This window comes from Oryctolagus cuniculus, chromosome 1 (genome assembly GCF_964237555.1).
Source record: "Oryctolagus cuniculus chromosome 1, mOryCun1.1, whole genome shotgun sequence".
NCBI lineage: Eukaryota > Metazoa > Chordata > Mammalia > Lagomorpha > Leporidae > Oryctolagus > Oryctolagus cuniculus.
In genome coordinates this window covers 35,697,912-35,713,143 of record NC_091432.1, presented here as the reverse complement: position 1 = coordinate 35,713,143, position 15,232 = coordinate 35,697,912, and the positions used below count along the sequence as shown (strand labels likewise).

The following is a 15,232-nucleotide window of genomic DNA, read 5'->3' as shown; positions in this document are numbered from 1 at the left end:
TTTCTTCAAAGGTACTTCCAGAGAAATTCAGAAGCATAAACACAGCTTTCCCATCCCACTGCCTGCTGCCCCCTCCTGGCCAGTACGGCATCAATTTAAAAAAAAAAAAACCAAACCAAGTGTGGGGGAGATGATGGCTGCCGTGGGGTACAAAGAGAATGTGCAGTGGTTACTGTATCATCAAAATGTCCACACCCAACTCACTACCACAAACATGGTCAACACAGCATCCATGCCTTCAGCGCACGTTCTCTGTGTTCCTGTAGAAATTACAATGGCCGTAGATGGAATCTGCACCCTCCGAAATCTAAGGCAAGATAGATGGCAGCACGATGGGAGGAAGAGTACACTGAGTGCCGTATCGATCTACCTGCCAGCCTGTGAATGCTGGGTAATAAAAATTTATTGAAAATTAGAAAAAAGAACCACTGATTCTAATTCCTCTGAAAGAGATTACTGATGCTGTATAAAAATAAATCCCCCCATCCTCAGGCCGAAGCTACTATCCTTCCACCAGCCATCTCTCCAAACAGCACACATTTAAAAATCTTGCAATTTTATTTGCATATAAAGGCCGCTAGATATAGAATATCACAATAAATTTAAAGAAAGGACTGCTTTCCTAAATTTCATTAACAAGATAACATAAAATAGAATAAAGCTCAACAGCATTTACAATGGGAAAACAGAAATGACTATTAGCGACAATATTTTGTGCTAGTGAAGATTGCATCGACACACAGTGCAAAATGGGAAGGGGGAGAGGGAGTAAGAAGACAATTCAGGGTATTTAAATAGAAAGGACAACTAAGCCTTATTTTAGTTAGCTTCCATTGCATCCATTTACGTCTATACACATTTGTAATTGTACCTAGATTTAACTCAAGCTCTTTAAGACCTTGAATTTTGAGAAAGGGTGTCAGTTCCTTCAGACTTCTGATTTGCTGCTGTACAGCATTCCTTTGCAGTTGTACTGTCCTTGGCAATATTAAACTCCTAACAGTCATAATACACAAAAAATACTTATATATATAAACTCATGTTGAAAAGGAGTTTGCACGCTTGTTTTTCTTTTACTGCATGAAATACCTGCTCTTGACAGATTCCATTTCCATATTTTTAAAGCTAAAATAATTTAAAAGAAACAAACAGACAATGAGACCTTGTATAACCATGATATGGATCTCACTAGCTAAGCCATCCTTTAAACAAGGGCTGTTTTCTTCCTTTGACATGGTTTTCTTTATAGCGAGAGTGTGAAGAGAAGTCTTCCAAGTCTACTTCCGATGAGACGGTTGCTCCTAATCAGGGCCACATCTGCAGAAAAGTAGCAGTTCCAAGAACACAATAACAACAAAACATCAAAATATAAAATACTTCAAACAATACCCTTAAACAGTTGTGCAAATCTGGGTGGTTTTTTAAACACTGCCTACCTGTGTCTTTCTTCCAGCTTAAAGCATATTAAAATAAGACTTTTATCATTTTTTAAAAGAAAGCTTGGCTGTCCTTTGGCGAACACTAACAATTTACAATGGCGTGGCCTTTGAGAAAACAGAAGTCATTTTTTACAAATTCACAAGGCTCCTTTGATTCCAAATGGATGAAAAAATAATACAGAAGCACAACCTCTAGCATCATTTGTGTTCCAACAATTTACAAAATGAACTCACAGGATTTGGAAATAAACAAGTAAGAGAATGTAAGTTTGTAATTAGAAAAATGGCAGTTTATAGACCTTTCCTCGCAATCCAACAGACATTTAGAGCTTCAGGAGCCCTGTGGGTTGGGAAGGTCAAATATAATTGGAGGGTTGGTTGGTTGAAAGCTGACTGTACATGTTGAGGCATTGATGTACGTTGTGTAACCATCGGTCATGATGCCATAACCTGTAGGGAGAGAGTGTCACAGTTACTGTAGTATACATAAACCAAAGTGACCTTCTGCGTGCAGGGCTATCAGGCAAGAAAAACAAACGGAAAAATTTTGTCAGCGGGCAATGAGATGAAATTCAGTTGAGACTCCTCAGATATAATGGCTTTCAGAAGCTGCTGCTCAATTTTTTTTTCTCTTTTCTTTATGTAGAATCCTTTACATCAAAATGATTCTTTTTTTCCCCTTATTCGAATGCTAAACATGTTGTGGGGGGGAAGGCTGTGGTTTCTTTACCAGTGAAAATAAAGAAAAATAGGGTGTTTTTTTTCCACCTCTTTTTAAAATAACATTTTCATTTCAAAGCCCTGTATTCACTGTTGAGTCCTAGGGACATAGGGATTTTTCCTCAGGGACAAACAACCAAATTCCAAATGGGCATCACAGCAGGTAAGGAGGGATACAGAATTTGCATTGGGAGACAGGAGATGTGGGATTTCAGGTTCCTTCTCTAGGAAATGAAACTTAACCAGAAGTGATTTTATCTTGAATTGTGGACTGTGAATGCTGAGTTCCACTCCATTCAAAAGTGTCAACTGACCACATGTCCAGTGATGTGCAGAAACATCACCAGAGGACATTGTCTCCTAAGCTTACCTGAACACTGGACCAAGCAAAAACTCTTCCCACATGCAGTATAAATCTCCTGTGACCTATTGAAACAAAGCTAAGAGAGTTTCCTGGGTCTTTGGATGCCTGTTGCCTGTTCCTTTTGTAATTTTTAATATGTGACATTTTTAGGATGTTTGCAAGTTTGCACATTTCCCTGGGTACCTTATACTGCCTTCCAAACCAAGCTTGTAATTCTATGTTGGTATCAGGCTGTGATGGTATATAAAAATATAGCCATAAAAAAAATCACCGAGACTTATAAAAATAACAAATAAGGGATTTTTTTTCCAAATTCTTTTTCATTTTCTAAAATTTCTCCAAGTAGGCCCATGGAGAGCTTAATGAGGGTCAATGGAAAAATCTCTTAAGAAAGAGGTATTTAAAATGTGCACTGTTTAGTTGTGAGGTCATAAAGTCTTGTTATCTCTCTCCATCAAGACGTTGGTATTTGCCCTCTCTCTGCCCTCTTCAGCTGTCTTAAGTGAATAAAAGCTAGGCAAGTTTATTTGAATATGATATCCTTGCTTTTAAGCAAGTTTATTATTTAGGGGCTTCAGTGGAATTCCCCAATTGTCTGGCTAGTTTAAAGCTAATTAATGATTTTGTTCTTCAAAGCTGACGAAATGCAAACCCATAGGCATGCTGTAGGAATTCAAACCAGTTTTCAAGATAGCAGCACCCCCCCCCCCCCCAACGGTGTTCAAGGAGGAGATCCCAAGTCTGTATTCTCCCCTGCTGGTGTCCCACCCCCTGCACCCTGCCTTAGAGGAAGCAGAGCCCTGTGCAGGGCTGGCTGACAGCTCTTCTCTGGGAGCTGCACCTCTGCTTTCCAGCCCCTCTGCTGGGGCCTGCACTTGGAGCAAACCAAATTTTCTCTGGCCTCAGTAGGATGGTTTTCAATGTACTCTTTATTACCTGCCTAACCAGGAAGCCACTGGATTTGTGGCCTCTGAAAAATAAAGTTTGTTTTTTTGCTCCATCAGACATGTAGGCTCCAACACCTCAACTTGACTACAAATTCATAAATAAATGCAGACAGCAGCTATAAGCAGGAGCTGAAAAGAATACAGTGGTCGCCCACCTAAATACACACACACACACACACACACACACACGTAACTGGGGACATGTGGGAGGCTCAGAAAGCCTAAGGCCAGTTGAAAAGGGTTTTGTGCCTGTCCAAAAGTCCAGTTTTCCCTACCTTGAAGAAGGCTGGAAAGACAGAATTTAGAGCCCTGAAGGTTCTTGAGAGGTTTTCAGTTCCTTTGACCTTGACTCAGCTTACTTTGAAAGGCAAAAAACAAAGCAACTGGACCAGTTCCCACTTAGGGGAGACTGAATTATTCTGCTGAAATCCACATGAGCTAACAGTTTCAGAAGTTACTAATGAAATGTCAATCTGCAAATACGCAGGTTCCTGCCACTTTCGTTATATCTTTCATTATATGTCCAAAGTTATTTTCAGGGAATGTCTATTTTCCTGAGTCTTTGTGTGCATTCCATATGAAACAGTATTTACAATCAGAAGACTCTAAAAACTTTACATAGCTTCTAATATCCAGGTCATGTCTTTGGACTCAGAGAAAATTTGTTCTTATGGACATCTAGGGTGGCTCTAGAGCAGTCGTTATATAAAACTATCCTACAGAGCCCTGAGCATCCAGAAACTGCCTAGGGGAAAGACTGATTTGCAGAAAAGTGAACCAGACAAGGCTGCTATGATGTACTCACCTTAAAAGTAAAGTATGGAGGGAATTCCATATAAAATATTTATCATTTTATATGCAGAGGTTCTCATAAGATTTCAACTTATAAAAGGATTCCACTGCTAAAAAGTTTGAAAACCACTGCTCCGTGATTTCCAGTTTGACTAAGGCGTCCCCTTGTAAATTAGACCATGCAGAGTGACATAACATGTTGTGCATTCTCTTCTTTTGTTCTTACCTTCATGAATTCCACCAAACACGTGGAGTTTGGGCCGGACTCTCCTTTGGACAGTGTTTAACAGCTCCACGCAGCCCACCCTTTGAAGTTCCTTTGGAACCCAGTCTCGAAAACCTAAGGGCAAAATGCAATCAATACTCTTAATTTTCCTTCTTCAGGTAAGGTTTCATTTAGACTTTCAGGAAACCATAACTCACAGAAGGTTTATTACATTATCTGTAATCCTAGACACTCCATTAAAGCTCACAATGGCTTTTAAGAAACTTTTCACTCGTCACTTTGTCTTCTTTAGGTTCTTGAAATTTTTTTTTTTGTTTCATTTTTTTTTTCTTCCTGTTAATTAACATTTTTTTTTCTGTAAGGGATTTGATTTATTCAGCCACAGGTTTCAAATCTTCTTCATGGGCTCAATGACATTTGTTCCCGGCAGTACCATAATATCTCTTTCTCCCTCAATTCAGTTACTTTCTCCTTTTTTCTATTATATCTTTCTTAATAATAGTTTACTTCCAAGATGGTTCAAAGAAGAAGGACAAGCATAGCTACTGTAGGCTGGCCTCAAAATACTTTCCTCTTTTTAGTACAGCAACTCTTAATCCTTGATGGGTTCCAATAACCAAAGCTTTGGAAAGCCCAGTTGCTCCTCCAGTCTCCTCTCTTGCAATGGACAACAAAATGACCTCATGGTGGCATCCAGCGAGCTGGGGCTAATTGACTACTTTTAAAGTAAAAGCCACTTAGTTCTCCATTTAATGCAGAAAATCTATAAAAGCTGACATCAATTATAGCCAAAGTCAGCTATCTGAGTGATTATGGTCTGAAATGGAATCCATACACCTCAGCAGGATGGGCACAGAAGAAGGCAGGTGGAATGGAAGCCTGAAGTGTAACCCATGGAAATCTACTCCACAGCTCCAGTAGGTCATTTCTACTATTTAAACACAACTGGGCAAAAAGGGACAGCTTTCAGCTTTGTTTGGTCAAACTTTAGACATGACTACTTAGTGTGTCTGGAAAGCCACAGTACCTCGGGGTACAAAGGGTGACAGAGAAGCTGAGAAAAGCATCAGATGAAATTGGGGACCCTAGTCAAAAATCTTAATTAGGGTTTTTCAAACAATTTTTAATTGGAAGAAATCATCCTAAATCCATGACACTTGCTTTGTTACCTCATGGATTCATTTTTTTTTTCTTAAACGAGGAAAAATACCCCCATTCCACATCCGAGAACCTGAGAAAGCATCCTTCTCATTGCCAAGTAGTAAAGTCCTATGACACTGGGGCCACCCTCCTCAGGGCAAAAGAACTCATGGCCAATCTTCCCATCTCCTTCACCCAATATAGCATTTTTCACAAGAATCCCCAAAACATGCTAATAAAGGTTCAATTTTCAATTATGAAAATGCTGCCTGATCTTTTACTTAGCAACTCCTTGATTTAGATCTCACTTTGCTATACACATAACCTCTCACTGATTAATTGCATCTTTACTATAACAAGAAGCATGTCTGCCTCTCTACTAAGAGCACCTAGGATTTCTGAATTCTTCAGAGTCTGGAATTCAGACTTATTATTGCTGTCACTTGCTTTTTCACCACAGTGAAAGAACTAATTGTTCTATCCAAAGTTATAATGCTCCAGTCATGCAAATGTTTCTATGATGAAGATGTCCCAGTTCCTTATAATTTCACCCTAGGGGAAATCAGGCCAGCACTCAACTTGGCTGCTTTAACAAATGGTCAAGTTGGCTGGAATGATGTCCTTATAGAGTGCTCTCCCTGGGCAACTCATGCTGATCAGAATATTTAGCTAGCAACTGAATGACTTAGCTAGTCTAACGGTTGTAAAATAGGGAAAGTAATTGATTATGATTTAATAACTTGTTGGGTAGGTATAACCTTTTAAAACATGAGATGGAGGCCGGCGCTGCGGCTCACTATGCTAATCCTCTGCCTTGCAGTGCCGGCATGCCGGGTTCTGGTCCTGGTCAGGGCGCAGATTCTGTCCCGGCTGCCCCTCTTCCAGGCCAGCTCTCTGCTGTGGCCAGGGAGTGCAGTGGAGGATGGCCCAAGTCCTTGGGCCCTGCACTCCATGGGAGACCAGGATAAGTACCTGGCTCCTGCTATCAGATCAGCATGGTGCACCGGCTGCAGCACACAGGCTGCAGCGGCCATTGGAGGGTGAACCAACGGCAAAGGAAGACCTTTCTCTCTGTCTCTCTCTCTCTCACTGTCCACTCTGCCTGTCAAAATAAATAAATAAATAAATAAAACATGAGATGGAGATATGGGTTAGAGAAAAAAAGCATGAGGATGACTCAGCCTGCCCTATTTCCACATCTGCAGCAGAACTGACTCTTCTCTTACTTGCCCCATCATTAAGATGTGTCATTGTGGCCTGTGCCATGGCTCTCCCTTCCACGGTGTCTTTGTGAAACACAGCGCACTTCCCTTCTAAGAGAGGGAAAGTAGCACCAAGTGGTTTGAAGGGGAAAACATCTGCAAAGATTAAATTTGCATTAAGGGAAGAGTGTTAGGTTTCTGTGCTTTTTTTTTTTTTTGTCTGTTTTTTTGTGGTTGACAAAAGGGAGAAGAGACATGGATAATGACCTTAAGCCACAAAAAAAAAAAAACTGTGAAAATCATGTATATATTATAAATTGTTTTCCCCCTTCTTCCCAGAGATAATTAAGAAAATTCATTTAGTACTGTATATTCAAAGATTTTTTTAAGAGGGTGGAGATCACTGTATTTGCCACAATTTTGTGCCACAGTAAAAAAAGAAAGAAAAAAATGATCTTCCATTAGAAGTGATAAATTTGCATTTCCTGAGCACACACGTTTCAGCTGGACAGAAACAATGGGTACTGAGTAGATGGATGATTCAGGGTGGTACTGCTGGTTGAAAACTATTCTGTGGCTAAACCCAACAAGCTCATGAGTTATTAGAAAATAATTATATGGATCTTGCTTTCCATATCCATAGGTTCTAAATCAGCTGATGCAATCAACCACAAATTGAAAATATTCAGAAAAAAAAATACTGTGCCTAAACATGGACAGACTTTTCTTTTTGTCCTTATGCCCTGAACAGTAAAGTTTGTAACAACAATTTCCACGGCATTTACATTCTGTTAGGTATTGTAAGTACTCAATGTGCCTGTCGTATGAGTGTCCTTAAGTAACTTTCAGCATAAGCCCTTCCCAAACACTTACCTTAAAAAAAAATCTTTTCTCATATAATCATCTCAAATGTTAAACTTAAAGATCCCCCAGGTTGCAACATTATGGGGAAAAGGAAAATGAGCTCCTTTGAACTAAAGTTTCCTTCATCTCCTTGGCATTCAAACGCCCTGTGATTGGTAGGTCCATGTCTTTCTTCCATGCCCCATCCGACTTCCCTTACTCCAAAGGGAACACAGTTCTTCATATCAAGCTCAAAAGGCTGTGGTGCTCCATACTCGTTTGATTTTTCCCTGACTCGACTAAATAAAAAAATTTAATTTCAAGAACACCTGTAAGCCTAGCAGAACTGCTGAGTTTAATTATCATACTGAGCATCTTTAAAGGCACTGACTTCTCTTTTTGTTTCCACTTTGTCAGAAGGTGGTGGGGGGTGATTATGTCCCTGAAGCATTATTTATTACATTGGAGAAAAAGGCATTTCCTATGACTAAAGGACAACCTTCACTTACCTAGAGGAGGTCCATGTGTCATGAGTATGTCGATGCCCTCAGGGATGAGGTTCCACTTGTCCAGCAAAGATTGACCTCTGGGGAGGTTAAAGCCCCATCCATTAAACCACGGAGTCCTTTGGGGGAGATAATGCACATGGTATCAGGCCAGCAGAGCCACATCTTCACTCTGCAATATTTCTCTTGCATGTTCCCATGGTTTGCATTGCTCTTTTTGATGTTGGCCCTGGCAGCAGGATACTTTTTTGTTGACTGCTTCAAAACAATCCATTTGAAAGCAAATGTGGAGGCTATGAATTGTCCCAGTAGAAAGGGCACAGATGCCTCTGCAGTGGAGGCCTTCCCAGAACGTCTGTATCAAAATTATGGCAATGCTTTGTCCCCCCCCCCCCAAATCTCAGTGTTCGATAAGACACCCTTCACTGATCCAAAGCACTTCCATCTTTCCCGTAGTGCCTGAGAGCTTCGAAATTCCATCACTATGGAACCACCTTGCCAAAAAGAATCCTACTAAAGTCCTGAATGAAAAGGACAAGGATCTGAGGCAGAAATTTCCTCCTTTACGATGTCTGAATACCCTGCCCTGACATTGCTGAAATCGTGTGAGGGCTTTTAAAAATGAGAAGGGGCAGAGTGAACAAAAAGCAAAGGTGGACTTTTCCTCCTACCACCAAAGGGAAGATTTAGGGGACATCGCTGGCCACTCGGGAATCCACTCCCCTGATAAGGTATGTGAGCATTTCACCAGCAAAGGCACTTCTGCTCCAGGAGTGAGAGTCTGGGAATCCAAGCTAAATGAAATGAATGGCCTTTCTCTATATAATGAGCATTTCTAATCGGAGATGAAAATGTCTCATTTTATGATAATGGGAGAATGTTCAATTTTTCTCTATAAACACAACAGGCGAAACCACAGTAGTACAAAGCAGTTCCTAGTGTCGTGCTATTCCCATGTATCTAAATGCAACAAGTATTCTTGGGAATTCACTCGCTGTTGTTCTGTAGGGAAATTCCAATTTGCCAGAGTACGCATACAAAAGATAAGCTTGTCAAGTTTTTGGCTAAGTCCAACTTTCTCTTTCGGTTGAATCTGCTCTCCTTCATGCCTACTGAAAGTGGTGATCCTAACCTTGTCAGTCACAGTTGATCAAATAAAAGGGGTACACGCTTATTTCAAGCCAATCTAACTAGACTCTTTCAAGAACTTTAACTCAGAAACACTGACATAGCATTCACTGGGTGGTGGACATATGGAATTACAGGCAACTGAAAATCACACGAAAAATCCACATTTTGGGTGAGACGCTCAGTTCCTATGGAGGAGGTCGAGAGACAATGTGCCAGAGAGAAGAGACTATGTGGCCTCAGATAGCAAAAGAGAAAACAAGAAAGTATCTGAAATGCTTCCCGACTACTTTACAAACCCAAATGCCATCCTCAGGGTGCTTACTTGCAATAACAATAATAATGCAAGAATAATCACCATTACAGTCATTCTTTATTGATAGCTTACTCTATGTCAAGGTACTATTCTGAACACATCATTTGTATTAAACTATTTAAAATTCACAACAAATTCATGAAATGGTTACTATTAGTATCCCCATTTTACAGAACAGGAAACTGAGGCACAAATAAATCAAGTAAACACAACCAACAACTTGGATATAAGTCCAGGCACTCAGCTTCAACACCCATCCTTTTAACTACCATGTTCTTCTCATACAGCACCTGAATTAACTTACCATCTTTCCTGAGCCAGACTCTCTTGAAAACTTTCAAGTTTTAGTGTCTTAGGACTTGAAACCAAATGAGCTCTAAACTGGAATGATCTCTCTTCCAAGTATATAAGCCAACAGAATCCCTTTCTTTTTATTAGCTTGAGTTAGGTCCTATTATCTGCAATTGAAAGAGTCCTAATAGATATAGCTATTATCTATAGTGTAAACTTGACCTATGTACCTGTAGTAGGCAATAATCCCTACCTGCCCAAAGATGACCATGTCCTAATTCGTGGAACCTGTGTATGGATTACCTGACTTGGCAGAGGAGAACTGAGATTGCTAACAAAATTCAGCTGACCTTAAAACACGGTGCTTTTCCTGGCTTACCCAAGTGAGCCCACATAATCACACAGGTACCAAAAAGTGGAAGTGGGAGTTGAAACAGGAGGACAGAGTGATATAACATCAAGAAGACTCAACTTGCTGTTGCTTGCTTTGAAGACGGAAGAAGACTGGGAGCCAAGGAGACTGGGCAGCCTCAAGCTGGACAAGGTCAGGATTAAAATGCAGTCACCACACACCTCCAGAAAGGTATGCAACCCTGCCAACACCTGGAGTTTAGTTTAGGGAGACCCAGGCCAAACTTCTGGCCAATGTATTTCTTAGATAAATATATGTTCTTTGAAGCCACTAAAGCTGTGTATCTGCAAAGCCTGAATTGGATATAAAATTCAGGGACTGTAAGTGGAGCTGGAATTGCTTGGTGTGTAGTATGTGCTCACTCAGCACAGCCCCTGCACAGCCACCCTGCTTTGCTTGATGAATGCAAAGCTTTGGAAGCTTTGAAAATGCAGTGCTTGCTTCTTAATCCAGTGTGCTAAAGGGGCCACCAGGTACTGAAGGTCTGGGGATAATGCCAGGGAGGCCCCTGTAGAGCTGACTTAGTCAATCTTAGTTTCTCTGGTCTTCAGGACTTCTTGCCTTCAAGTCCTGAAACATTTCATGAGAGTCTAAAATCAGTCTTTGGGGCTGACGCTGTAGCACTGCAGGTAAAGCTGCCTGCCGCCTGTAGTGCTGCCATCTCATCTGGGCACCAGTTTGAGTCCCGGCTGCTTCATTTCCAATCCAGCTCCTTGCTAATGTGCCTAGGAAAGCAGTGAACGATGACCCAAGTGCTTGGGCCCCTGAACTCACATGAGCGAACTGGAAGAAGTTTAGATCAACTGGGTTTAGATCAGCCCAGCCCCAGCCATGTGGCCATGTGGGGACTGAAGTAGCAAATGGAAGACTTCTCTTTCTAACTCTGCCTCTCCCTCTCTCTCTCTGTAACTAGGCCTTTCAAATAAATAAATTTTTTTTTAAAAAAATACAGTTTGCTTAGTTTGAGATGCCCAGCTTTCTCTTTTTTTGCATAATGACCCCCTTCCAAGATTCATCTTTAAAAAAAAAAAAGGCAACTTAAGAACCCAATGAAAACTCAGTGAGCATTTTGGCAAGAGAGGGACAGAAAGAAAAATATGCAAAAACATCTGTGTTCCTACGTTTTGAAGACAAGCTTCTGGATCTATGGGTCCTGTCTGGATGGCAAATAAAGAAGGGTTTCAAAGAGTCCCACGCACACCCAAGTGGCTGGTGCAAGGAGGGGCTCTGATGTGGCTGTCAGAGCCTGTCTGGGACTGGTGAGCCTCCAAGCCGCCAGGGAACCCCACAGTCTTCCAGACAAAGGAACAGGACTCAAGATTTTCAGACAGCCCAGTTTTCCCTTGTAGAAATGCACACTCATATCCCTCCCCCATCCCTCCTCCCCGGAAATGCTCAGTTTTATAAGTACCCTGTAAAAGATTAAGACAAACCTATGGTCTATGGATACCCTAAATTTCATTTGGTTAATATTAAGCTTGTGACAAAATCCAGAAGTTTCTAAGTTAAGGGTAAAGTTTGAAAATGTCTGGCTTTTATTTCAACTCAAACCTGCATGTATATGAAGGCGGTTAAGTTACAGGAAAAGGAACATTCATCAAGTGCCTGATACGCTTTACATAAAGCTTTTACATTGATTATTGAATTTAATTCCTCACATTAACCCTTTATCGAGATATTGTCAGCTCTATTTTAAGATAAAATCCCGGCCATCTGTGATGTCAAGTAACTGGTCCCTGTTCCCAGGAGCAGTCATTCGTGGAAGTGAGATTAAACCAGATCTGAGTGCTCCAAAGCCCATATTCTATCCCTGCACAATGTTGACTACAACATTTCAGCCTCATCTCAGTTTCGGTTTTCCCATATGTAAAGTAAATACGTGGCTGCTCCATTTGGTCTCTCAGGCTGTGCACTGTCCAACTTCAGGAGGTGCAATGGAACTGTATAACCAAGACGGCCCTTGTCGCTCCCCCTCTTCGTGGAGGAACGACACAGGACCCTGCGCTGTTCTTTCGTCTGCTCGGCCCTCCCCGGGTTTGCTGCTGGTTCTTCCCGGGTTGGCTACTATCCCTTCCACCTCCGTGGAAGGGCAGTTCCCCCTGGCCGCATTCCCCACTTCCGCAGGGGAGCGGCACACCGCCGGCCGGCTCTTCTCGGGGGCTGCACAGGTGTTCCCCTTAGATGTTCCCCATAGATGTTCCTGGTGCATGCCGTCTCTCTCCTCCTTTATAGTTCTCCTCCGCCAATCCCAACTCGGCTGCCCACACGCCGAGTACGCTGCTCTCCTCCAATCAGGAGCAAGTCCTACAGTTTATTGGTTGAACTGGAGGCAGCTGTGCGGAAGCTGTTTACTTCTCTCCCAGCGCCATATTGTGGGAGAGCAGATGCATAGAATAAGTCCTAATTCGAGTAACTTAGTCTAGTCCGGATTGCTCCCCACAGGCCCTTAGCAAAACGACAACGTTGTTGTATGACCTTTCTGGGAACTTCCCACTCCTCTAAATCCTCCAGGTAAGGCTTTCCATAAGAGAGTGGCAGCCACCAGGAAAAGCAGCCCAGTGCTGGGTTTCAAATGACCCCAGCTTGGAAAACAACGGGGCAAACAAAAGTTGGGTCACCCCTATGCTAATTTGCATTCTGGCTTCACTTGGACTCTGGATAAGAGAAAGACCCTCACTGGGCCAGCATCCTCCTCTGAGAAGTGAGCCAGGGGAGACAATTACTGAATTTCAAGGTTGCTTTTAGGTTGTGGAAATTTTAGGCAAAAAGCCCTCTATACAAAGCAAAGTAGCCAAATGCGGAGGCGCTCCTGCAGTGAGACTGGGGAGAAAGGACTCACAGTCTGCTTACCCAGTCCCCTTTAACCTACACCTCGAAGCACAGCTGAAAAAATCCAGCACTTGATGATCTTCCTATGATCAAAAAGCCCTAACGTTTTATAATGTTGTACAGATTAGCAAGGTTCTGAGTAAGTGCTGTGAATCGCTCTTAGTGAATTATCAAAATTGCCTGTGAGGCACCATGTCCAGTGTGAGAGAAAGAGCTGCCCGGAGCAGAGGCTGGATGTGTCAGCGTCAATGAATGATGCTTTATCCAGTTGAGTTTCAACCTGAAACATGAAACCTCAGCAGTGAGCCCACCAGGGGTTCACTGGAAAATATGTGCACAGCCAACCTCCAGAGCCCCACAATGGGTTTTGTTCCATAGCAATGGGGGGCATGGGGAAAGGAGGCAGGAGGAATCCAAGGGAACAATGTCTATTGCCTCGGCCAAGGACTTAATAATTAGCTGTGACTAACAAATACCACATGGGAACCAACTTGTAAGAAAATGCCCCACAAAGCACCTTACTGTCAGTGGGCCAATCTGAGCCTACAGCCTATCCCCTCCTAGGGAGGGATTAGACAACTCCGGAAGGAAGGGGAGTGACACCATTTGCATGAAGCCACTGGACACGGGACTCAGATGGATGGAAGCTGGGGATGTTTGCAAAGCTCCCTCCCCCTTGCTCTTGACATTACAGGCACTAGGCCTCTCTGGGCTGAAATTCCAGGGGCAGAGGGGCTAAGGGAGTTAACACAGACAGAACTTGTTCCAAACAATGTCAACACAAAGCAGCTTTTCTATATGGAAGCAAGTTGAAATGAAATTGCTGCAAAGGTCACCTGTGTTTGCAATACACAGTGCGGTAGAGCAGGCAGAAGGGAGCTGCCGGGCTATAAATCCAGGGAGGCTCGGACAGGTGAATAGCTATTTACTCCCCCAGAAACTTCAGTGGGGGCTCCCTAGGAAAACAGGATTTGGAAAGGGGAAATTGGTGCTTGTTGTGCTTAGCTGGGCTACTCAGGTTCACAGCCTTGGTGTGACAGGTCAAATTCTCCACGGACAGATAGGTCCTGAGCTGGCCACATCACAAAGATTCAAGTTCTTATTAATCTGGTCTCCTGGGTGCTGGCTGCAGCAATGAAGCCTGGGAAATCCTGGGGTTCCGCACGGAAGCTGTGAAGGGGAAAGTCAAGGGCTAACATAACACCCAGACTTAGGATCTGGCAGGCTGGCTGTGCCACGTAGATGATGAGAACCTAGAGGATCTATCAAACTCAGCCATTCTGATTTTAGAGGCTGCGGTTAACAGCATGGATTATGGAGTCAGATAGAGCCATGTTCAAGCTCCAGACCTGCCGATGACAGACTTTTCTGAACTTCAGTTTCCTCATCTTTCAAATCAAAACAGAGTATCTGCCTTTGTGGATATACTGAATTAACTTAGTGTCAGCACAGAGTGTTCATGTGCAGCTTTCTGTTTGTATATGAGCTACATTAGCAATATACATGCATGTGTGTGTGCATACACACCCAGAGTTGCTTGTTATTACTTCTTTCCAGAATTTTCCAAGCAAGAGCTCATCAAATCATAAACCCTCCTGCTGCAGACTTTTGAAAAGTCCCCACTGTGCATAGGCAAGCGTTACTGGATGGCAAGGCAGAGCCTGATTTCCTCTGGGCCATTACTCATTAAAAGGCATTTCCTCAGCTCACTTTTGAGTGGAAGTTTTTGAGAAAGGAGCCGGCTCACTCCCTGGCTCGGTCTTGCACAGACAATCCTGTGGAATGTGAAAGCACAGGGCAAATCGGTTAGTCAAGGCTGCTTAGCCGGCTGGTACAGGTGGTTAGATTTTGACAAGATCTTAAATTGGGGGAGTTCAGGGAAGGGGTTACTCCAGGTCCTTGGGATATTCATCATAGGAGGGCTTACTAAGGTTCACTGGAGGAACTGACAAGCTACTAATTAATGCCGTCACTGCTGCCTGGCACCTCCATTAAGCAAAACGCCGAAACCAGAAGCCAATTTTCACATACACTCTCTTTTCTAAAGGGTGGCCCTTCAGAATCGCAGCCCTCTTCA

At 42.6% G+C, this 15,232-nt stretch overlaps 1 protein-coding gene across 6 annotated transcripts in view; it reads right to left on the bottom strand.

The window, feature by feature from the left end:
- Positions 1-539: 539 nt before the first annotated feature.
- The window catches only part of MPPED2 (metallophosphoesterase domain containing 2), a 196,007-nt gene continuing 181,314 nt past the window's right edge, over positions 540-15,232 (bottom strand). For all 6 annotated transcript variants that reach the window (XM_070064518.1, XM_008269263.4, XM_008269265.4 and 3 more), the window contains 3 exons: positions 8,183-8,298; positions 4,489-4,602; positions 540-1,889 (listed from right to left, as the gene is read on the bottom strand). In XM_070064518.1, coding sequence (XP_069920619.1) covers positions 1,771-1,889; positions 4,489-4,602; positions 8,183-8,298 — 349 coding nt within the window. In that variant the 3' untranslated portion in view covers positions 540-1,770. The remainder of the gene's footprint in view (positions 1,890-4,488; positions 4,603-8,182; positions 8,299-15,232) is intronic.